The sequence below is a fragment of the Xyrauchen texanus genome, chromosome 18 (genome assembly GCF_025860055.1).
Source record: "Xyrauchen texanus isolate HMW12.3.18 chromosome 18, RBS_HiC_50CHRs, whole genome shotgun sequence".
NCBI lineage: Eukaryota > Metazoa > Chordata > Actinopteri > Cypriniformes > Catostomidae > Xyrauchen > Xyrauchen texanus.
In genome coordinates this window covers 6233893-6258734 of record NC_068293.1, presented here as the reverse complement: position 1 = coordinate 6258734, position 24842 = coordinate 6233893, and the positions used below count along the sequence as shown (strand labels likewise).

The 24842-nt window shown below is 39.8% G+C and overlaps 1 protein-coding gene across 2 annotated transcripts in view; it reads left to right on the top strand.

Moving 5' to 3' along the window:
• The window catches only part of galnt13 (UDP-N-acetyl-alpha-D-galactosamine:polypeptide N-acetylgalactosaminyltransferase 13), a 98578-nt gene extending 74134 nt beyond the window's left edge, over positions 1-24444 (top strand). Inside the window, exons 12-14 of one of the 2 annotated variants that reach the window (XM_052147839.1) lie at positions 1924-1953; positions 4058-4269; positions 21863-22006. In XM_052147839.1, the coding sequence (XP_052003799.1) occupies positions 1924-1953; positions 4058-4243 (216 nt within the window). In that variant the 3' untranslated portion in view covers positions 4244-4269; positions 21863-22006. Of the gene's footprint in view, positions 1-1923; positions 1954-4057; positions 4270-21862 lie in introns of both variants that reach the window. The other variant, XM_052147838.1, reaches the window with a different exon arrangement.
• Positions 24445-24842: the final 398 nt, after the last annotated feature.

The window sequence follows — 24842 nt, the reverse complement described above, 5'->3', positions numbered from 1 at the left end:
TGTGTATGGATTTTGCGTCAGGGTGTTAAAAGTGTTGTGTTAAGACCTCATTTGGGCTAGATGCACAAGGTTATTTCTACGTCATTTCACTCACAGACCTTTTATTTCTGGCTTTCTTTCCTCCCTCATTTGAGTTGGAGGAGCATGAAAGGTTACATATGCTTTGACCAGTTTGGGCACTGCAAATTTATGTTGAACTTACTAGCCATTGGCATAAGTCAGAGCAGTTGTTTGTGTGCTTTGCTGGGTGCAACAGAGGTGTTTTGGTGTTCAAGCAAAGACTGTCTCATTGGCTTATTGATGCAATTTCGAGTACTTACGAAGCATGCAGTATACCTATACTATATATTTGATCCCAATCTATGAGGAGAGTGGCATCCTCATGGGCTTTGTCCTTGGAGGACATTTGTATGGCGGCAGGGTGGTCCTCTCCGCAACCATTTGTTACATTTTATAACAGGGATGGGGGTTTGATTCTGACTCTGTTGGAACAGGAGTAAATACATAATCTCTTTTATTCAGATGCTTTATCTTGCTTTGACGCAACTATATGCTTGCCACACGAGCTTAGACATTTCGCAGTTACTCTTCCCATGGCGTCAATGTATTTCGTTCCCATATCGATCATACACAACTCAGGTTCCCAGAAGGGAACGAGATGCTGTATAACTGGCTATACACTCTAGCAGCTGCATTGGCTTGTGCCTTTTGCATAAAATCTGATTCGATGGCATGAAAGTGAGTGCCTTTATGGATCCTGTGACATAGCTCCTTAGGGGGCATCGCTTAAGCCATTAAATTGCCATGAATGTATAAGGGCTTCAGACCGCATGACATTTCGATGGTGTCCCCATAGCAATCATATGCTGCAACTTGTTCCCCTTAGGGAACCAATGTAACGTACGTAACCGAGATGATTTATCCTCAAAATATTTGTCTTAGTCACAAATCCTACGCAGTCTTTGAAATTGTCCAAAAGGTGTTTTGTGTCAGTATAGGACAATGGAAACTTAGTTTGAAGAACCTATATCTTTTCAGTAGGTTTCTGAAATCTTTATGTATGTAAAAATCCATCTTTATCTTTACTGATTTCAAGGTCCAGAAAATGTATATTTTCCTTATTGTACTCTTGGGACAGTTTAACATTTGAGTTGATACTATTTAGATATTGGTGAAATGATAGAAGATCTTCCTCTGAACCTGAAAAAAAAATAAAAATATGATAACGTCATCAATGTAACATCCCAACCAGATGATGTTATCTGAAAAACTAATTGTTCTAAGATTTGATACATAATCATGTTCCCATATACCTAAGAACAAACCAGCGTAAGGAGGACTGTAACAAGGATCACACACACAAAATCAAAATAAATGATAAAGCAGGTTTAAATTGTACATGGGCTTAAATTTGCAGGTTACTCCATATGGCTGTCCCTTAATATCTATAAGCATTGCTGCTTACAGCTTGTGTATTTTGGATACTGGTCTCCAGTATGTGGTGCTTGTTTGCAGGTATACCAGGCTTCTTCACTAGCTTAACCAGCAAGACATCCTTGGTCTCGGTCCATGAGCTGGTATACTAGTTCATAAGCTAAATCAGATCCAGCCTGAGCCAGTATGGAAATGTACAGGGTCGATTTCATGTTGCCTTTCTTGTGTCTTGTTTGTGTTGACGTAATACAAACCACCAGATGGTGCTATTTGTCCATTTTGTTTCCCACCATTTGTTCATGCTGTCAATAGTGCTTTATTCTTAGAATCATACAATCAATTTTGTCCTAGACTTTATATTGATTGCAAGCCATTAGAGCTGAGCCTAGACCAGAACTGTGTCTCTGAGATTCTGTCCAATTATCAGCCCTGAAAAATATCTCACTGCTGACAATAATAAATGAACTATTCTTTCTGAACATATCTTAGTATGTTGGCAAATGGGAATATGACTTTAAGGTAAGATAAACGGACATGTTTTGTTGTATTTTGTTTAGATTTTGGTAGTGGTGTTTGTGAAGAAGACTCCCCTTGTATTTGAGTGCTATTTTAGTGAATTTAGAAGCACAACAGCATACATTCACATACATATATTCCAATTTGTAGATGAGTGCATGCCAATAAGATTAATGGCAAGAAGGAATGTATTGTTTAATATATGATATATATCATCCCAGTCTTAGATTTCCACAAGCCTGTACATTGATTTTCTTACAATGTAGTATATTCAATACCTTAGATTCATTACAGTATTCTCAACACATATATCACATACACCACAACTGATATTTGTTTACAAAAGGTCTTATCATAAAGAGCTTTGGTGCTATCAATATCTCCTACTGTTAACATAGCAGATTCATCAGAGAGTTTATACACCTCCTTGCCGGACTGGGTCGATTCCAGGGTTTATCTAATAATATATATTTGCACTCTCTGTGACTTTGGCTTTGATGTTGACATGTACATGAATCCAGCTAATAGTTTCACCTCCAAATAGTCTTGAAAGCCATTATATGTATTTATTTATAGGCCTGTTCAAATTCCGTCATGTGACATAGTGGTGAAGGAACTACACACTTCAGCTTTAATGCAGTACACTGTATTTATTCCATTGTCTGGAGAGTTTATACATATAAAGTAAGATGACATTGACATCATTTCTTATCCTTCATTTTCTCATCTTTATTAAAATGTGATTCTGTCCCATTTGTCTTTAAGCAACTCAATATTTGGCAACCAGGGAGAGAAAATAAGCTGTATAAATGACAAAAAATTGATGCTTTGGGTTTCATTTTCACAGTTTATGGCTGAGTTTCCAATTAAATCACTATTTTAGATGACATAGAGATATCAATGTAGCACTGCTCCACCTAGGTCAGCGCCATTATGGTTTATTCTGTCATTACGAGACACTAGCGAACACAAACTGCACACCAGCACTTATTTACCCACATTTCTGCCCTGACTTTATATTTACATTTCAACATCTGACCTTTTCCCATGAATCCCATTAGTTGTCAACCCACAAAGGTCTGTTTGTGTATATACAGTGTGCTCCAAAACTGAGGTGAGACCTCACTGAAATTTTGGCATTCAAATGTAATTTAAACTTGGAAATAAAACACATTTTTATGTCACAAAACAGATTCTGCACTATATCTTGGCCATTAATCAAATGTAAAAATTTGGGGCTGTGGCTAATCAAACATCTCAGTTTGTGGAAATTCTAGAACTGCTTAAAATAGCTTACAGCACATTTTTTTCATAATCGTGCAGCCCTAGTTACACTTTATACAAATTAATATGTACTTTACTGTGGTGTGAATTTGGTAGAATTTGTATGATGAACACAAACATAGATTTTAGACGAATATTTCAGCTCTGTAGGTCCATAAAATGCAAGTGAATGGTGACCAAAACTTTGAAGCTCCAAAAAGCATATACTGTAAATCAGCATAAAAGTGACACTCCAGTGGTTAAATCAATGTCTTCTGAAGTATTCCAGTTAGTTTTGGGTGAGAACAGACCAAAATATAACTCCTTTTCACTGTATATCTCGCTATTGTGGTCTCTAGGCATGATTTTAAGCTTTATTATTTTCAATAATACAGTGTTAATCATGTTTAAAAAAAAGGTAGTGCAGGTAGTGTTAGGTAGGGCAGTTTTAGGTTAAAGTCAGTAACTGTTATTACAAGAATTGAAAATGTAATGTGTCACGCTACCTTTTGACTTAAAAAGTAATTAGACTGTGACTAATTACTTTTTCATACAGATTACACCCAATACTGGTAATGGTTTGAACTTTATACACCCAGAAAAATCACTCTGACACCAGCTGTTTAAAAGTCAATGCAAAAATTCATTTTGAAAAAGGCTCTAGCAGCATTTGTTTGGATATGCCACTTTCTTTGATATTTATGGAATGACCTAAAACTAGCCTAAATACCTTTTGGAGCCACTATATAATACACAAATATGTTCGACTGTGTCCTGGTCAATGTTTAGACCTCATTAACATCATCATACCTGGTTTGTTGTCACATTTCATGGCGACCATCAGAAACGCACCTTCCTGCACATCATCACGCAGTCATGTCTGACCATCAGTCGACTGGAGGATGGGACGTTCGGCCCAACAGTAGAGTACTGTGATGATAGTCCCCTCCAGGCCTGGGTCCTCCGCAACTTCACGCGACTTGAGGTTTTTAGGAAGATCTACTACAGCCCAACTGATTACTTTCTATAATGACCACAGCTTCCTGTTCATGAAAGGTCAGTGCTGATAGTGTCAGATACCCAATAGAAAAGCCAACCACTATACCAGTTCCTCTTAGCTGCTGAGGTATAGACCTCCCATCCCCCCACCCACATCCATCTTATCATAGTCACCTCATTAATCACAGATTGATAGTATATTTATCACACTGTTATCTCCTTTCCCTTGGGTTTCACTGACAAAAAAACATGGCACCACAACTTTACCTGACCACGAACATCACAAACATATTTTACCTGATTTGGCTGTGCTTTTGTGGTGGAGATGCTCAACTCTTAAAATAGTTTCACTGTTGCCTTGTGTTTTTTCTCTGCTTAATTCTCTGCTGTATCTTACTATGTTGTCTCTGCTCCATACTGTCTGACCATGTCTCAAAGAGTCTGGGGCAGCAGAATAAATGTTGGTAGCCGCTAAAGTACGACACTGTCTATCACGTTTGAACTGAATAATTATGTCAGATGCACGCACTACTCCCCAAGAATCCCCCTACATGAGTCCCTACCAAAGAATTCACAGAATAATTCAATAGATTTATAAAAATGTGTCATTTTTTTAATGAGTTACAAGAGTAAGATGTTATGCTCAATAATAGTCAGATGTTTCGAATTTTAATAGTAGTCACCGTGGCTGAGAAGCGAAGTGGATGAAAGAGCTATAAGTAAGACATGGCTCAAATGTATATACTACCAAATGTCTTGCACTGAGACTGATCTTAGAGTTAGTGCTTATTTAGATGACCTGCTTGTGCAATGCAAGTGACAAAGGAGCAAAGAATGCATTGCATACAGTCCATTTACACTACCAAATTCTTATGAACAGACTGACTTCATTTATATCAACGTTGCTTGACATATATAACACATATAAGATGATGCAGACAGTGCAATAACCGAAGAATTCTATTGCACATGATCCAGCCCATTTGCGCATTGCTTGAGCGGTTTCGTCAACCCACTTTCACCTAGACTTGGTGCCTGCTTGCATGAAAATATCAAAATTTTATGGCCATGCCCACTGACTTAGTGCACATGATGTATTTCATAGCACTGTGCTCAAGGCATAGCACTCCCAAAGTACCAGGGCCTTAACCCCCATAGACATTGAAGGATCACCAATGATCTGAGTTTGTCATTGGCTGATTAGTCTATTACCTTCAGTGCTTAATACAGTATGTTGTTACAGCCTTGCAAAGTACCAATAGTTATTTATCATTACAAACCCTAAGACAAACCCTACATTAATTCTATCCTGTCACAGAAAGTTTGCAATTCACAGTATATACAAGTGGATATAAAAAAGCTACACACCCCTGTTAAAACAGCAGGTTTTTGTGATGTAAAAAATTAAACAAACAAAAAAACCTTTAATAATAAGCCTTTAATTACAGTAAATTACAGCCGTGGCCAAACGTTTTGGCAGTGACATAAATTTTGTGTTTTGCAAAGTTTGCTGCTTCAGTATTTGTAGATTATTTTTTGTAGATGGCGGCGCGAGTACATCGCGAGGCTCGCGGTCTCTCCAGATTCTGCAATTTTGCTATATTTTTGTTGCTCATTTCGGGTCTGTTCGTGCGGAACAGTTGTGCCTTTACATCGTACACCCGATGTGAGCTTTTGGATATTGGTTTGCAAACTTCCGACAGTTTTATGGACAACCTTCGAATGCTTCCTGAGATCGCCAGAACACCCGAGGCTATACACTCTGCCCGGCCGGGCGGAAGTGCTCGCAGGCGGCGTCGAGATCGTAAACAAAGGCGGGGGAAGCGCGGAGGACTAAGAGATAAGCTAAAGCTAACACCACATCGGCTCTCTTTACCCAGCATTTTCCTTGCCAATGTACGGTCGCTGTTGAACAAAATGGACGAGATTCGACTCAACATCACATGCAGCAAGAGACTTTTGAACTGTAATGTCCTAATCTTCACGGAAACATGGTTAAACAGCGGGATACCGGACAACGCTATTGAGCTAGCGGGACGCCATAAATTCGGGCGGATAGAACAATAGATGGCTCCGGTAAGACCAGAGGTGGTGGATTGTGCATTTACATTAACAGAGCTTGGTGCACAAACTCTGCTATTGTTGGGAGACATTGTTCAGCTAACCTTGAGTTTCTCATGGTTAAATGTAGACCGCTTTATCTACCGCGGGAGTTCACTTCCACCATTATAACTGCAGCCTATATTCCCCGGATGCTGATGCTAAGCTCGCTATGAAAGAACTTCACACAGCCATCAGTAAACAACAGACCGTCCACCCGAAGCTGCGTTTATTGTTGCTGGTGATTTTAATCATTCAAACTTAAAGTCAGTACTACCGAAATTTCACCAGCATGTTTCCTGTCACACCAGAGGAAACAAAACTTTAGACCATGTTTACACAAACATGGCTGGAGCTTACGTCGCGAAACCCCTCCCCCACCTGGGGCAGTCAGATCACCTTTCTTTGTTCCTCACTCCCAAATATGCACCTCTCATCAATCGCGTGAAGCCATCAGTGAAGACCATCAAGGTGTGGCCTGCGGGGGCAGATTTCACACTCCAGGAAAGGTTTCTACACACTGACTGGAGTGTGTTTGCTTCTCAAGCCACCAGTGACTCTCACACGGACATTGATTGCTACACCTCCTCTGTACTGGATTATATTAATACCACCATTGACAGTGTTACAACCCAGAAGCAGATCACCATATACCCAAATCAGAAGCTATGGATGAACAGGGAAGTGCGACTCCTATTGAAGACACGCAACACTGCCTTCAGATCAGGAGATGCACAAGCCTATAGCACTTCCAGAGCAAATCTGAAAAGGGGCATCAAAGAGGCCAAGCACTGCTACAAGCTTAAGATAGAGGGACACTTTTCCAACACTGACCCTCGACGTATGTGGCAGGGCATTCAGGCCATCAGTGACTACAAACCAACTCACTCCACCCCCAGCAGCCACTGATGCCAACTTCCTGAACGAACTAAATGACTTTTATGCTCGCTTTGAAAGAGGCAACAGAGATTCTGCCACCAAGCTCAAATCCTCAGCAGACCACCCGCCAATCACACTCTCGTCTACAGATGTCTGCAATGCACTGAGCAGGATCAGCGTGCACAAGGCTGCAGGACCAGACAACATCCCTGGTCGCGTACTCAGAGCATGTGCGGAGCAGCTCGCTGGGGTTTTTACAGACATTTTCAACCTGTCTCTTGCCCAAGCAGCTGTACCAACATGCTTTAAATGCACTTCCATTGTGCCAGTGCCAAAACACTCCAGCCCGAAGTGCCTTAACGACTACCGCCCTGTAGCACTCACACCCATCGTAATGAAGTGCTTTGAGCGGCTGGTCCTGGCACACCTAAAAGACTCTCTACCATCCACATTGGACTCACATCAGTTTGCCTACCGTAGCAATAGGAGCACAGAGGATGCAGTTTCCATGGCACTGCACTCTGTGCTCACACATCTGGACAAAAAGAACACCTATGCACGCATGCTGTTTGTTGACTTCAGCTCAGCATTCAATACTGTCATCCCAACTAAGCTAATAGCCAAACTTGGAGACCTGGGCATCAACACCTCCATGTGCAACTGGATTTTGGACTTTTGACCAACAGACCCCAGAATGTTCGATCTGGCTTCACCTGCTCCACGTCCATCACACTCAACACTGGTGTACCACAGGGCTGTGTGCTAAGCCCGCTTCTCTACTCCCTCTTCACCTCCGACTGCAAACCTGTGTACTGAATCTAATTCCATCATCAAGTTTGCGGATCGACACTACGGTGATTGGTCTCATCAGCAACAACGATGAGACTGCCTATAGGGAGGAGATCAAGCACCTGGCCACATGGTGCACTGAAAATAACCAGCTCCTCAACACCACCAAAACGGAAGGAGCTCATCGTGGACTTCAGAAAAGAGCCAAGAGGCATACACGACACCATCCACATCAATGGAATGGCTGTTGAGCGTGTCTCTAGTTTCAAGTTCTTGGGAACCCACATCTCGGCGGACATGTCCTGGACAACCAACACCTCCTGCCTGGTCAAGAAGGCTCACCAGCGCCTCTTCTTCCTGAGGACACTGAGGAAGAATCAGCTTTCCTCGACTATCCTGGTGAACTTCTATCGCTGTGCAATAGAAAGCATCCTGACCAACTGTGCTACAGTGTGGTATGGGAGCTGTTCTGTTGCAGAACGCAAGGCACTGCAGCGGGTGGTGAAACCGCCCAGCGCATCACTGGGACTCAACTACCTGCCATCGAGCACATCCAGAGGAAACGCTGTCTGCACCGAGCTCGCAGCATCCTTAAGGACTCCTCTCACCCAGCCCACAGACTGTTTTCTCTCCTGCCCTCTGGCAGGCGTTTCAGGTGCCTCCAGACCAGGACCAGCAGACTAAAGAACAGCTTTTTCCCCAGAGCTGTCTCTTTACTGAACTCTAACCCTCACTGATCCCACTCCCTCATATACTGATAAACTCTCCTCTCCCTCCTCATACCTCATACACTTTGTTATTTGCACTGCTATAATGTTCATTTGCACTGCTGACTATATTATAGTAACAACTGTTTACATATGCATCTTGCACTACTTATCTGACTGGAATATCATTTGCACTGCCGACTGTTTATTTACAGTACCAATTGTTTACATATACATTTGCAAAACCGTACTTTAACTGTAATATGCAATTACTTTCCACTGCACTTTTACTCGGATAGTTTTTGTCCAATTTAATTTGTACTAATAGTATTTATTGCACTTCTGGTTAGACCCAAACTGCATTTCGTTGCCTTGTACCCGTACTTGTGTAATGACAATAAAGTTGAATCTAATCTAATCTAATCTAATTATTTTTTCACATGTTTCTATGGTATACTGGAAAACAATGATAAGCATTTCATGAGTTTTAAAGGCTTTTATTGGCAGAAAACTCAATATATGCAAAGAGTCAATATTTACAGCGTTGACCCTTGTTCTTCATAACCTCTACAATTCACTCTGGCATGCTGGATATTAGCTTCTGGACCAAATCCTGACTGATGGCGATCCATTCTTGACTTATTAGTGCTAGGAGTTGATCACAATTTGAGGGCTTCTGCTTGTCCACTCGCCTTTTGAGGATTTACAACAGGTTCACTATGGGATTAAGATCTGGGTAGTTGCCTGGCCACAGACCCAAAATTTCAATGTAATGATCTCCGAGCCACTTCATTATCACTCTTGCCTTGTGACATGGTGCTCCATCATGCTGGAAAATGCACGGATCATCACCAAATTGCTCCTGAGTCGTTGGGAGAAGTTGCTCTTGCAGGACGTTTTGAGACCGTTCTTTATTCATGGCAGTGTTTTTGGGCAGAATTGTGATAGAGCCCATACGCCCTTGGATGAAAAGCAACCCCACACATGGATGGTCTCAGGATGCTTCACTGTTGGCACGACACAGGACTCATGGTAGCGTTCACCTTTTCTTCTCAGGACTATCAATTTTCCAGATGTCCCAAACAGTCAGAAGAGGCCTTCATCAGAGAAAATAACTTTGCACCATCTTCTGCTTTCCAATCCTTGTACTTCCTGCAGAATTTCAGTCTGTCCTTGATGTTTTTCTTGGAGCAAAGTTGACACCAGGCCATTGTCCAAAAGTCTTCGCCTCACTGTGCGTGCAGATGCACTCACACCAAACTGCTGCCAATATTGAACAAGCTCTGCACTGGTGGTGACACGATACCGTAGCTGACTCCTCAGGAGGAGACGTTTCTGGTGCTTGCTGGACACTCTGGGACGTCCTGAAGCCTTCTTCATTGCAGTTGAATCTCACTCCTTGAAGTTCTTGATGATCTGGTAAATGGTTCTTTCAGGTGCAATATTCTTTGCAGCAAATTCTTTAGAGGTAACCATTCCTAACAAGAACACAAGGATTGCAAGCACTTCTTCCCTCATTTTATAGCAATCAGTCTGCTCTTATAATCCAATCAGAATGATAGAGTGATTTCACATGACTAGTGCTCATTCACACTTTCCCAGGTGCTGCTGATATGATTAGTGAAATTATGTTAGCTGGTTATTTTGTGCCAAGGCCAAAAAACTGTGAAATTTGTTTTTTTGTGTTAAAGTTCATTTTAAATATTAACTTTAACTTTATAAATTTTTGCATTTTAAATAATTGCTAAAATCTTCATTGAGAGAAGTGATAAGAGATATGAAAACAAATGCATGATCATATGTTATGCATTTCAGAATATGATGTGTATGTTTTTAATCGCCTAAAGGCATCATATATTTTATTGGTTACAATATGAAAAAGTACCTCATACTGAAAAATCTATTCATTTGTTTACCTGACTGTCCAAGAGAATTTTCTATTTCTCTCCAGTTCTTCTCTTTCTCCACCCGTTTGTGCTACAGTCCTCCATTGCTTCGGTCCAATGTGACTTTATCGATACCGCAGGCTGTTGCATGTACATCAGGACTCGTTTCTTGCTCTCTCATTGGCTGTAGGTCAACGTTGCAGTTGTATTCAGTCAAAACATATTTCACATTGCGCGATTTGGAATCGCTGACTGGTCCAGATATTTAATATTCTAAATATCTCGCTGACATCGACGATTCTCTCAGATCGCGTCTTTGATAATTCATACATTGCGATCGTCGCTCAAGGGAACGAGCTCTGATTTGCCTACGATTTCGGGCTTTTGTCGGCAATCACCACAAAATTGTCGGCGAGCGAAAATCGGGCTTAAAATCGTAGTGTAGCTCGTAAGTACATTCGGATGCATATAGGTTATTCTAAGTTTTTTATCTGTATTTGTTTTTCTCTGAAATGTGTCACTTTGTTTGTAATTGCATAGGTTGTAATTTTTACGTTAAAGTTGCAACAATTCTGATATGATTTATCTTTGTTTCATTTTTTACATCACAAAAACCTTATGTTTTATCGGGGGTGTGCAGATTTTTATATCCACTGTACTTATAATTTAAAAAGTGTAAGTTCTGGTAGTGTCACTTAGTTTTGTGTACATTACCTTGTAACAAATATACACATTATAATTGAAAATATGAATAACCCATGCCATTTTCTTTTCAAAACATGTTTTATGCCAGTCCTTTCACATTCAAATATTCTGGAGAACATTACAGGGTTGAAGATCAATAATAAAATACTGATAAAGAATGCAAGAGAAACGTCTTGGTTACTGCTGTTACCTCCATTCCCTGAAGGAGGGAACAAGACATTGTGTTGATGTAGTGGCACTAGCAGTCGTATTCGGGAGCCTCAAACACCTCTGATATTTGAGAAAAGTCCAATGAGAATTGGACATACAGGTATAAAAGGAGCCGGCTTGCAACCACTCATTCAGGTTTGTGCTGAGGAGATGAGACAGAGTCCCGGCCATTTCAGTGGGTAGTTGTGTTGTGGCAGAAGGGACATCACGGAATGGAGGTAACAACAGTGACCAAGACAGAGGATACAACAGTTACCAAGACGTTCCCCATCTGTCACTCACTCAACATTGTGTCAATGTAGTGACACTAGGGGTCCCTATACAAAATTCCACAACCAGCTGAACTGTGTTACTTGGATCAGCAGGTGCAGGTAGGCCACAGCATTTTCTCATCATTTTCTCCCAAAAAAGCGTTCAAATTTGCGTTGGGTAATGTGTTCTTTAACCATGGGGCGAAGACACAGTGGAGACCACATCCTGGCCGAAGGGGAGGTTAACTTGTGAAGAATACGTCACATGGACTTACCAAACAGGAAGTCCCACACATGGAACAGGTGCACCACAATCACCTGCTCCACCTGAGGAACTTCTGTGTACCCCCCCACCATCGAGGGTATTGAGAGCGGAGGAACTCGGAAACCAGGTCCGGGCAGTAAAAGGTGTCCGCCACAACTTTTTGAGTTTTTCATGCACCTCCAGGAAGAATGGAACTGGGACAAAGCATGGCTGTGAGCAGTGCTCTGAGCCAAGGAACCAGGAGGGTTCCACTCGAGCCCGACGCTTGCATCTGCCCAGACAACGGTGACCACACCCAATGGTGGGAGCTCATCCAAGTTCTCCGCGTCTGACTGTAACAGTCCGCTCTCTGATGTTATGATCGAGACCTCATCCTCCTCCCAGGCCCTGGGGCAAGCCGCCTGACTCATCTATGATCTCAGTTGGGGCAAACAAGCATACTGGGGAATGGGAGGTCTGTGAGGATTCACCCAGCGAAACCAATCCCAATGAGGTCCCCAAATTGCTCCCAGAGCTAACCGTCATGGCCATAACCCGTAGGCATAAGGAACATGGTGGGGAGTGGCTGGAGTGGCGTTCCCTCTGAAGAAAGAAAGCCATGACCGCAACGTTGCCATGGTCATGCTCTCGCAATTTGAACATGAACCATCCACAAACGCTGCCTCAGCATGCCTACGGGCCATACATGTTAGACAGCGATCGTGGCTATCAGAGGCAGAGAGATAACGACCGCATCCAGAAACTGCACATAAGCAGAAAGGCATCTTTAAAAAGACACTCTCTGTCAGTGCTACTCTTTAAGGCAAAATGTACACTTTTAATATGCTCAAGTGTGACTGTTTAAGCACCTTGGGGCGTTCTCTGCACTTATCTGTGTGAGAGGGGGAGAACCTGCTTGTGGCAGCAGGGTGTGGTCAGAGTAAAAAATCTGAATGAGTGGTTGCAAGCTGGCTCCTTTTATACTCATATGTCTGGGGGAGTGGCATGCAAATTCCAATAGTCAATTCTCATTGGCCTTTTCTCAAATATCAGAGGTGTTTGGGGCTCCCAAGTACGACCCTAGTGTCACTACATCGACACAACGGTTTCCACCATTAAAGGGATAGTTCACTCAAAAATAAAAATTCTGTCATCATTCACTCACCCTCATGCCATCCCAGATGTCCATACAGTGCAAGTGAATGGTGACCAGACATTTTTAGCTCTAGCTACATAACTCTTAGTCTACATTCAAAGCAGGTTTCCATGCGTTTAGGAGCAATTGTTGCTGACCATTTGTGAGACATGTGAGAGGACAGTGACACACACAAATGCAATATCACATTTCACTGGGGCTGTTAGATATATATGGCTATCTCCAGGATCTTCAGAGCACATCTACTGTATGTCAAATTACATTTCACTTCAAATTTGTTTCACTTACCTATATATATTTTATTTTCATATGAAAATTTGCTTGCACCCAGAGGTGGGTAAAGTAGCCAAAAACGTTACTCAAGTAAAAGTAAAATTACTCAATTAGAAGTAAAAGTAATAATGTTAAAAATTACTCGAGTAAGAGTAAGAAAATATCAAATAAAAAGAATACTCAAGTAATAGTAACTAGTTACATTCACATATAACATAATGGATGTTTACTTGCCTATATTCCAGTACATGATACACATTTAACATGTATTACAGAATGATTAATAATAATAATAATACTATGTATATCATTGTTAATAATGGAAATGATCATCATTTACCACCATGTTGTTCCAAACCTATATGACTGTCTTTCATGCATCAAATTAAAGGGATAGTTTACCAAAAAATTTATATGCTCTCATATTCTCACCATCATGCCATCCCATCTTTTGCAGAACACAAATTAAGATTTGTAAAAGAATATTTCAGCTCTGTTGGTCCTCACTCATGCAAGTGAATGGTGACCAAAACTTTGAAGCTCCAAAGAGCAAATAGAGGCAGCTTAAAATAAATTCATATGACTCAAGTTATTTTCAGAAGCAATATGATAGGTGTGGGTGAGAAACAGATAATTTCTTATAACTTTATAATATATACAGTCCTTTTTTTACTATTAATTATCCTCCCTGCCCAGTAGTTTGGCGATATACACAAAGATTTGGATCACCAAAAACACAAGAAAAATAATGTGAAAGTTGAGATTTATTAGTAAAAAAGGATTTAAATTTTGATATGTTTCTCACCTACACATATATCCCTTCTGAAGACAGATTGAACCAGTGTCATTTGAATTTCTTTAATGCTGCCTTTATGTGCTTTCTGAGATTCAAAGTTTTGGTCATCATTCACTTGCATTCTAGTATAAACTAGCATAGCTGAGATATTCTTCTAAAAATCATTGTGTTCAGCACAAGAAGAAAAAACCATACACATATGGGATGGCATGAGGGTATTTGTTAGGGATACCTTGTCTTGTTTCACCGTTGCCCTTTGTTTACCTTTTTTGTCCCTTTTTGTTTTCCATAGTTTTCACTTTTGTGCTTTGTTTAGCTCCACAGTCTCCCTGTTAGCGTTTGTGTTCTCTGTCATTGTTTTCACCTGTCCTGATTAGTTTACCATTGGTTTCTGTTCATTCACCTAGTTATCTTGTTTGAGTCCTGTTTGTTCATTGGTTCCTGTCTTCCCATATCCACGTATTTAAACCCTGTCTGTTTGTTTAGTCACTGTCTATCGTTGAATGTTGATTAGCCTGGTATGTGTTCCCTGCCCGAGTTCTCTGTGTTGTTCTCTTCATGTTCCCAGTTTTCTGTTTATTTCCCCATTGAGGGTTTTCCTTTGTGTTTCTTAATTGTCAATAAAGTAAGTTTGCATTTAGATCCAGTCTCCTCATCTGCCTTGCTGCCATCACTCGTAACATATTGATGCAAGTATTTTCAATTTTGGAAAAATTATTCTTAAGGAAATGTTAGACAGAATGCTAACCTTAATCAACATTTACTTTCACTGTATGTTTTTTAACCTCCATATTTTGAAAGGAAATGGTGGCTGAGACTGTCAGTCTTCAACATTCTGTCTAACATCTTTTGGTTCCACAGAAGACAGAATGTTTCCCATGAGGCCAGGGAAATTATGATAGAATATTAATTAAAGTCTGAACTATCACTTTAAGGATGCTTCTCAGATTTGGACAAATCTGTCAATTAGAAGAGAAGTTTGGAAACCCTTTTCTAGTAATTATTATGGTGAAAATTTTGAAAAATGTCACACATTCCCAAATTCTATATAATGTTTAATTATACACTGAAGCAAGATCAGGCTTTATTTATGCCTTCTGTCATTATTTCACAGCTTTATACATCCTGCTTGATTTAGTTCAGTGACGGTCCAGTATTGTCAGTGTCAAAATAATTTAGATAATTAGTTCTGTACACTAAGGGTAAATTGCACCTTTTCTCTGTGTTTGAAAGCTTGTTTTCCATAAGACAAAACCACCTGCATATGTGAAACACTGTGCACGCGTCAACCTTGCACATGCAGAAACGCTCACAATCATGATAGGCAGGACAAAACATTTGCACTTAAAGGGCACCTATTATGGCATTTCAAATGTTCCTAATATTGTTTTGGGAGTCCCCAACAACAGTTTTACATGCATGCAATGACAAAAAACACTTTTGTTGTCTTATAATATGCATTTATGTTTACCTGATTTGCTCACAGACTCCCAAATGATTCGTTCAACGACTCATTTTTCCAAACCCCTCCTTTGCGTGATGCTAATCTGCGGTGATTGGTCAGATGACCCAGTCAGTTGTGATTGGTATACTCTGTGCAGAGATTGTCGGAAATGGAACGCCCATCACCGCTTTGTAGTAAAAAAATCAAAATCAGAGAAGGAATTTGAGTTGATTTATGTTAGCGATCATAGCCCAAAGTTCGGTGGTAAACACCCAATCAGTTATTGTTTGCGTTAGCCCAACGCATAAACATATTGATAAAGCACTGCATTACTACAAGTTATTGCTCTATTCTTTATGACAACTCCAATAACATCGACAAACATTTCACATATTTCAAAAAAATTGACATTGGAGACCTAGAAGCTGTGCTGGGCGTAACTTACACAACACACACAAATACTTATTAAGCATGCTAAAAAACACATAAAAGCAACAATTATTAATAATACTTACAGGTTGTGATTCGGAGGAGGCAGCTGATCCAAATAAACTTGGTACTGAACCTTCCTTCAGTATCAACCGGCTCACGAATCCACACTTGAAAGCATTCATGTTCGTAAAGCAATCGTCATTAAAATGACGCGAACACAGCACAAGGTTCGGGCTATACTTGTGTGGTATAGTTGTAAATATAAACTCTAGCCACTGATTCTTCACATGCTCGTCCCTGGGCAGTGAAAAAAGGTCGCTTTTGATATGCACTTCAGAACACAGCGTCTTGTTGTCGACATGATGTTTTCAAGTTTTCCCTGGTGTCTGCGCGCGCAATGAGTGGGCACGGACAATTTGATAATTTTTCGTCTTGACATCACAACGAAAAGGAAAATGACTCGTTGGAAAAACGATTCATTACACTGACTCAGAGTCGACTTCTACTTTTGAGAGACAATAACTTTTTTTACGGTGAACTTTCATATATAAAACTTTGCAGGATGTTTTTGTTCACTTAAATCTATGTTACACACTACATGAAAGGTAATTTTCAAAATTCCATAATAGGTGCCCTTTAACGCAGATGTTACAAGGATTTATACAGTAGGCACTGATATGTTGCAGTGCTGATATAAAAATGCAAACTTGGAAACTGAGGTCATAAGAGCCCACTGTTCCAGATTCACGCTGAAAATGAATGAGTATCACCATGACACAGACAAACCCACATTGTCACAATCTCTAAAACTTACCTCACTGTGTTTTCTTAATTTGGAGCTGCAATTTTAATCTTGAAATATATCCTTGTCTTGGTGTAAAATGAAGGCATTGTGTGAAATGAAGAAATGCTTGTTGTGTGTGCTTGCTGCTGTAGTGTTGAACGTGACATGAGTGAGAGCGTGCAGCTGTGAAGTTCCGCTTTCATAAGAGTCCCGTTCAAAAATCTCAATAAATTACATTGAAGTTATTAACACTTATTAAATTAAAACCAGTAACGTAACGACAGGAACGCTACCACTTGTAACAAAGTAAACTTTTTCATCAGAAATTTTCTTAAGAGTGAAAAGTACCCACTGAAAAACATACACATAAAAGTAATTTTATGGGTAGTATGCACTACATTTACTCCATTACATTTACTTGAGTAACTGTAATGGAGCAAATGTAGCTCGTACTACCCACCTCTGCTGGCAACCAGCACGCCCACCCACGGCAGCTATTTTTAAGTGCGATCAGAGACGGTGGTTTTTATTTGAGGTTGATTATGTGTTCGTGGTGGATTGAAATGGTCTTGTCTTTGTTTGCGAGCTCTTTTGAAGTGATTTCATTGTGAAAGGTTTCTTTCATGGCCCAGCCTTTCACAGATGGACCCTCTGCATTAACACACTCTCACGGTCACACGGCAGCTGCGCTCAGCACAAACAGAATGTGGGGTTTTTATAGTTATTGTCCAAAGCTGAATGGCCACTCCAGCATTTAAATTTTTTTTTTTTTTCTTTTTTTCTCATCATATGTTCAGCCACCAACACTTCATCAACGTTTGTGTCTTTGTGTGTGTGCTTTTTCACTCATGGGTTTTTGGTTTCAGTAGTCATTAGTTTGTCCTCTGATTAAAGCATTTGAATGACGGCAGTACTATATGATTTTCCACTGAGAAGACAATATATTTTTTGGCTTTAAGTACTGTAGGTGATCCAGGGAGTGTCACCACTACTGGGGGGGCCATGCCCCATCACTTTGACCACTTTCAACTCTTTTATACCCCGGAGTGCAACTCCATTGTGAAATGAATAAATCTGTTAATTAATTTCCCACCTTAGGTATTTCAATACAATGAATCAATCCATTTATTAAAAAATACAATTCATACAGACAATGACATAAATATAAGTTATAACTAAAATAAGTTATTTTAGAAAGAATAAGCATCTAGATTTCACCTGGGTCTTTGCTGAACCACCTATGCATTTTAGATGGGTGTAGGTACTTGTGCGTCAGGGTGAGTAAGAAGACATGTTTGAACCAGTGATGTTTCATGTTGTTCTTTCCTTCTGAACACCATGATCATGTGACAAACTTGGTTTAAATACAGTATGTGCAGGCTTGATGGTGCAGAAGGAAGGTTTGGCAGCGTACAGTGACTTAGTGACTGTAAATTAAAATACATGAAACAGATACTGTAGTTATGACTTTGAATTCTGATTGGACTGGCGTCATGTTTAAGACAATTGTAAAATGACTATAAATGCACACCTGTGAGCACACATTCTATATTAATGCACCAAGTCCCTTGGCTACAGCAAATTACTACAATAAATAATGAACAGTATTACTTTGCAGAATATGTTTACTGAACATAGGTGTTTGTCATATTGCTTTTAGTAAGTCACTTGAATGTGCATTACAGTGTTCTTACTATGGGTAGGGCAGTTTAAGGAACTGCATTGTGCTTAACCCTTGTGCGACCTTCAGGACAGTTTTGTCTTTGTCATTTTTTTATTTCGTTTAATGCCAATGGCATAAATGTTGCCAAAGGTGTATATTTTGGGGGGATTTTTTATATTTCAACCTCAGTTCTTAAAATACATCTACAATACACCTTCAGGACAAAAATGTCCCCATTGAAACCCATTAAACCTGTAATATTTGATCCCAATGTCAATAAAGCATAACATCATGAATTCTTTGATATTATGCTTTCATTCCAGAGCCTTGGCTTCAAAATGTTTTCCACCAGATAGTGCCATTTTTCGCATGTTTATTCTATGGAGCAAATACATGTGTATGTGTGTGTGCGTGTGTGCGAGGCCTCCCCTAGGTCGACTCAGCCTAAAATGAGTACCTGGTGCGGTATGTAAAACATCGCCACTGGGGAGACAAAGGCGGTTGGGCGTGGTGCTGGCCGCCCACCCCCTCGTGTACCGTTCCGGCCTTCATAGGTGCTTGCTAACAGCACTTGCCCCTACAGTCTGTTAAGGCTAATGGGGGATCTTTGTCTTTGTGTGTGTGTGTGTGTGTGATAATTGAGTGATAATTCATTATTATTTGGTAGTTATGATCAGGAATGATGTTGGTTTTAAAAATTAACTCTGGGTAACTTTTTTTATTGACGCACAAGGGTATACAACTTACTGTTGTAAGATCACTGGAACCCCACAGCCTCTTTTAGCTTATTGCTTTAACACACAAGAAGCTATAATACACAACATACACTTGTATTTAGTTATTAGAGATGTGCTGTTTATGATGAACTCACAATACTGATACAAACTCATTTGTCTTTCTGTCTTCTGCATGATCTGTAAAATAGTGCACGGGTCTGAACAGTGTAGAGTGGAGCAGTGCATATTCTCACCTATCTCTCAGTGTGAGACAGTGACTGATTACCTTCATTCAGTGCTGTTGAGGAGCAATCATCCGCAGGCTAGAGGGTATTTGGAGCGGCTGTCTGGACTCAGCAGGACCGCTGCTTTCATTATCTGTTCTGCTGGATGGCACAATGCAAAGAGACCATGCTGAATACCCTCTCTGAAGACTTAAACCAGGCTAAAATAAGCTTTGAGTTTGTTCATTAGTTCTGATATCACTGGAGGAATAGCCATACATCAAAATGTTTCAAGGCAAATTTACATTTCAATAAAGATGGAAAACTCATTGCCACGGCATGTTTTCTAGCATCTGACCAAAACCATTTTCAAACTAAACATTGAAAATATTGTTTTTTTCTAGCCATTTTTATTTTAGCCATGTGAAGCTGGTTGAGGAAGTATTGTTGGCCAAGTTAGTTAAGAAGCCTGGTAGGGACTCCAGCATAGCAGTAGGCTATATTATGTACCAGCATCCAAAACACAACATACATTATGCTGGTGTCCAGTAATGCTGCTCTTTTCAACACACCCATGGGAGACAGTATCTCACACAGTGTGCTCTGTGGCATACTGCATATTTTGGCAAATGTAGTAAGTCACATAGGTATGCATACAGAGAGTTTGCATTCTGTACACAGTATACAGTACATACTTAATATTGCAGAAATAATAATATTAGAGTGGCAGTATGCTATTCCGAACATAGCCTCTCTCACCCAGATTCACTGATAAAACACAGCAGATTTTGCAGTTAGATTTTCACTTACAACCGTCAGAACAGAATATTGCTGTTTAGAATTGAATGCATTACCATTTTAGTTTTAGCTGTAATAATTATATCATGCAAATCAAAATTTGGCAATGGCTTCAAATATGTCAACAAAAATATATTGCTGTCAGTGAGTGAGTGATAGAGTGAGTAAATGATAGAGTGAGTCAGTGAGTGACAGAGTGAGTGAATGATAGATTGAGTGAGTGAGTGATAGAGTTAGTCAGTGAGTGATAGAGTGAGTGATAGAGTTAGTCAGTGAGTGAGTGAGTGAGTGAGAGATAGAGTGAGTGATAGATTGAGTGAGTGAGTGATAGAGTGAGAGAGTGAGTGATAGAGTGAGTGAGTGAGTGATAGACTGAGTGATAGAGTGAGTGAGTGAGTGAGTGAGTGAGTGATAAAGTTAGTCAGTGAGTGATAAAGTTAGTCAGTGAGTGAGTGAGTGAGTGATAGAGTGAGTGATAGAGTTAGTCAGTGAGTGAGTGATAGAGTGAGTGAGTGAGAGAGTGAGTGAGTGATAGAGTGAGTCAGTGAGTGAGTGATAGACTGAGTGAGTGAGTGATAGAGTGAGTCAGTGAGTGATAGAGTGAGTCAGTGAGTGAGTGATAGACTGAGTGAGTGAGTGATAGAGTGAGTCAGTGAGTGATAGAGTGAGAGAGTGAGTGAGTGATAGAGTGAGTCAGTGAGTGAGTGATAGACTGAGTGAGTGAGTGATAGACTGAGTGAGTGAGTGATAGAGTGAGTCAGTGAGTGATAGAGTTAGTCAGTGAGTGAGAGAGTGAGTGATAGAGTGAGTGATAGAGTGAGTGAGTGAGTGATAGAGTTAGTCAGTGAGTGATAGAGTGAATGAGTGAGTGAATGAGTGAGTGAGTGAGTGAGTGATAGAGTTACTTAGTTACTTAGTTACTTAGTTAAATAGGTTGCTGATAGTTGCAACCTGATCAAAAGAAAAATAATTTATATTTTGCCGAAAGGAAATTAAACCTATTTTTGAACCATTAGTATATTTCAAGGACATTTCCTCCCCAGTTCTCAATGCAATTAAAAACCTGTAACGTGTCCAACTGTTCTTTTGAGTTTGTTTGATATTCTAATTATTCTTAATGAAATTCCATTAGATTTATTTATTCTTCATTTTTTATTTTTTTTATTTGTGGGTGAAATGTGTGGTACCTTGATCCCACCACAAAAAAAAAAAAAAAAACTTTATATCTCACTGTTCTGACTTTGTTTCTCGCAATTGCAATTTCATGACTCTTATTTCAGAGTTAAAAGTTGCAGTTTCATGATATAAACATGATATAAAAAAATAAAGTCGCAATTGTGAGTTTAATGCTTGCAACTGCAACTTTATATCTCATAATTACATTTTACTTTTATTTTTGCAATTGCAACTTTGTTTCAAGCAACTGCAAGATATAAAGTCAGAATTACCAGAATTGCACCACATTTAATCACTTCTTTTAATCAACATTGCTTTTCCAAAACAAGCCTATAGAACATTCAGGCATTTTCTCTCAAAGCTCTTTTATGCATTCAAATATTCACTGTCTTTCATGCTGTTGTTCCCCACCCCCAGCGGCTGACTCTGCTGCATGTGAACAGTAACCAGTGTCTAGACATGCCATCTGAGGAGGAGAAGATGGTGCCCACTCTCAGAGAATGTAACGGCCGGCGCTCACAGCAATGGATCCTCAGGAACATGACGTTAAGTGTTTGACAGAGACGCTAACAACCAGTACAGACATGAACCTTGAGCTGGTTTATGGACATCTTTACAGTGCTATGAACTGTACATTTCTGGTCCTTGGTCAAGTCCTGCCAGCCTTTGATCAGAACACGTTTACTGACTCTAAGTCTGCAGTACAGACATGGCTGGATCATGGTCCCGCAAGGCTCCTGGGCACTTGTCTGGCCGGCTGAGGTTTAAACGCTTACTGCCTCTGATCCAAGCATTTGCTGCTGGCTACATCTGCTGCTTATCTTGTGTTGGAGATCTGGTGCCTCTTAAAGGGATAGTTCATCGCAAAATGAAAATTCACCTTGTGTTTCCATGGAAAAAATAACCATATGGAACCACATGAGAACAAGGAGCGAATTTTCATTTTTTGTCTGAACTATATATTAAATATCCTACACATCATATCTTGGACTATATAACTCATACATTTGTTTAAGCTGGCCTCCATGTATCATGTGCTGAACATAACGCTGGGCTCTGTTTTCTCTTCATCACCTGAAGGGATTGTGCATTGGTTAGTTGACTGTGTACTAAACATACTGTTTTATTTGCTGCTGTTTCTATCCCAGCTGTCCACTCATTATCTTGACTTTCATCCATCTCATTGGGGCTGCAATATATACTGACATGCCTTAAGAAATCATGGTGATAAGAAAGGGACGTAGACAGCAAAATAGAACAGAAAGACTGAAAGCATGCATTGTCTGAATATCTGTCACATACAAGGCAGGATTTAATTACATTAGTCATTATTGATTTTTAGCAGTTTATATAAGTGTTATTTATGATCTTTGTGTTGTATCTGTGATGTGTGAAAGATGCATATCTATTAGTTTGTGTCATTCTTCCGTGTCATAACTCATATGATGTATTTGACTGAATTCTGCATAGTTTTACTGATTGTCCTTAAAGGTCAGGGGACAACAGGGCTCAACCTTAAACCTTAAAATCTACATTCAAAAGCGTTACACAAGTCAAGAAGCAAAATTTGAGATGTGCTGTGCAAAAGAACATTTTCAAATTTACTTTGCTGAATTTGGTTGCATAGAATTAGAACGCATAAGTATTTTAAAGTGTATTGGATATTTAAAAAAAAATAAAAAGCACACACTTAGTTTGTAAAATAATATTATTTTTATTTTATTTCAGAGTGAATCCCAAAAGGAAATAAATGACGCTATATTTCACACTATGAAGAAAATTATGCCTAAGACTATTAAGAAAAAAAAATAAAAATAATATATATTATTATTATACTCCCCTAAAGGATTATTAGGAACACCTGTTCAATTTCTCATTAATGCAATTATCTAATCAACCAATCACATGGCAGTTGCTTCAATGCATTTAGGGGTGTGGTCCTGGTCAAGACAATCTCCTGAACTCCAAACTGAATGTCAGAATGGGAAAGAAATGTGTTTTAAGCAATTTTGAGCGTGGCATGGTTGTTGGTGCCAGACGGGCCGGTCTGAGTATTTCACAATCTGCTCAGTTACTGGGATTTTCACGCACAACCATTTCTAGGGTTTACAAAGAATGGTGTGAAAAGGGAAAAACATCCAGTATGCGGCAGTCCTGTGGGCGAAAATGCCTTGTTGATGCTAGAGGTCAGAGGAGAATGGGACGAGTGATTCAAGCTGATAGAAGAGCAACTTTGCCTGAAATAACCACTCGTTACAACCGAGGTATGCAGCAAAGCATTTGTGAAGCCACAACACGCACAACCTTGAGGCGGATGGGCTACAACAGCAGAAGACCCCACCGGGTACCACTCCTCTCCACTACAAATAGGAAAAAGAGGCTACAATTTGCAAGAGCTCACCAAAATTGGACAGTTGAAGACTGGAAAAATGTTGCCTGGTCTGATGAGTCTCGATTTCTGTTGAGACATTCAGATGGTAGAGTCAGAATTTGGCGTAAACAGAATGAGAACATGGATCCATCATGCCTTGTTACCACTGTGCAGGCTGGTGTTGGTGGTGTAATGGTGTGGGGGATGTTTTCTTGGCACACTTTAGGCCCCTTAGTGCCAATTGGGCATCGTTTAAATGCCACGGCCTACCTGAGCATTGTTTCTGACCATGTCCATCCCTTTATGGCCACCATGTACCCATCCTCTGATGGCTACTTCCAGCAGGATAATGCACCATGTCACAAAGCTCGAATCATTTCAAATTAGTTTCTTGAACATGACAATGAGTTCACTGTACTAAAATGGCCCCCACAGTCACCAGATCTCAACCCAATAGAGCATCTTTGGGATGTGGTGGAACGGGAGCTTCGTGCCCTGGATGTGCATCCCACAAATCTCCATCAACTGCAAGATGCTATCCTATCAATATGGGCCAACATTTCTAAAGAATGCTTTCAGCACCTTGTTGAATCAATGCCACGTAGAATTAAGGCAGTTCTGAAGGTGAAAGGGGTCAAACACAGTATTAGTATGGTGTTCCTAATAATCCTTTAGGTGAGTGTGTGTGTGTATATATATATATATATATATATATATATATATATATATATATATATGATATTTTTTTTTTATTTATTTATTTATTTTTTTTTTATTATATATAAATGACAGCATTTCCCAAATTAAATTAAAATTCATGTTTAAAAGCACCATTTTCATCATCATCATCTGCATCCTCATCTGCATAACTCCACGGGTGTCCCTCAACGCTTTTGTTTCAACATGGAACTGATAAGATCCAGACAGACAAATGTACAAAATATTAACTAGACCTTTTTGAGCATTGTTGTACATAATAAAGTGAATATTTTTTTTAAGAATAAATCGAAAAACTCACTGGAAAGT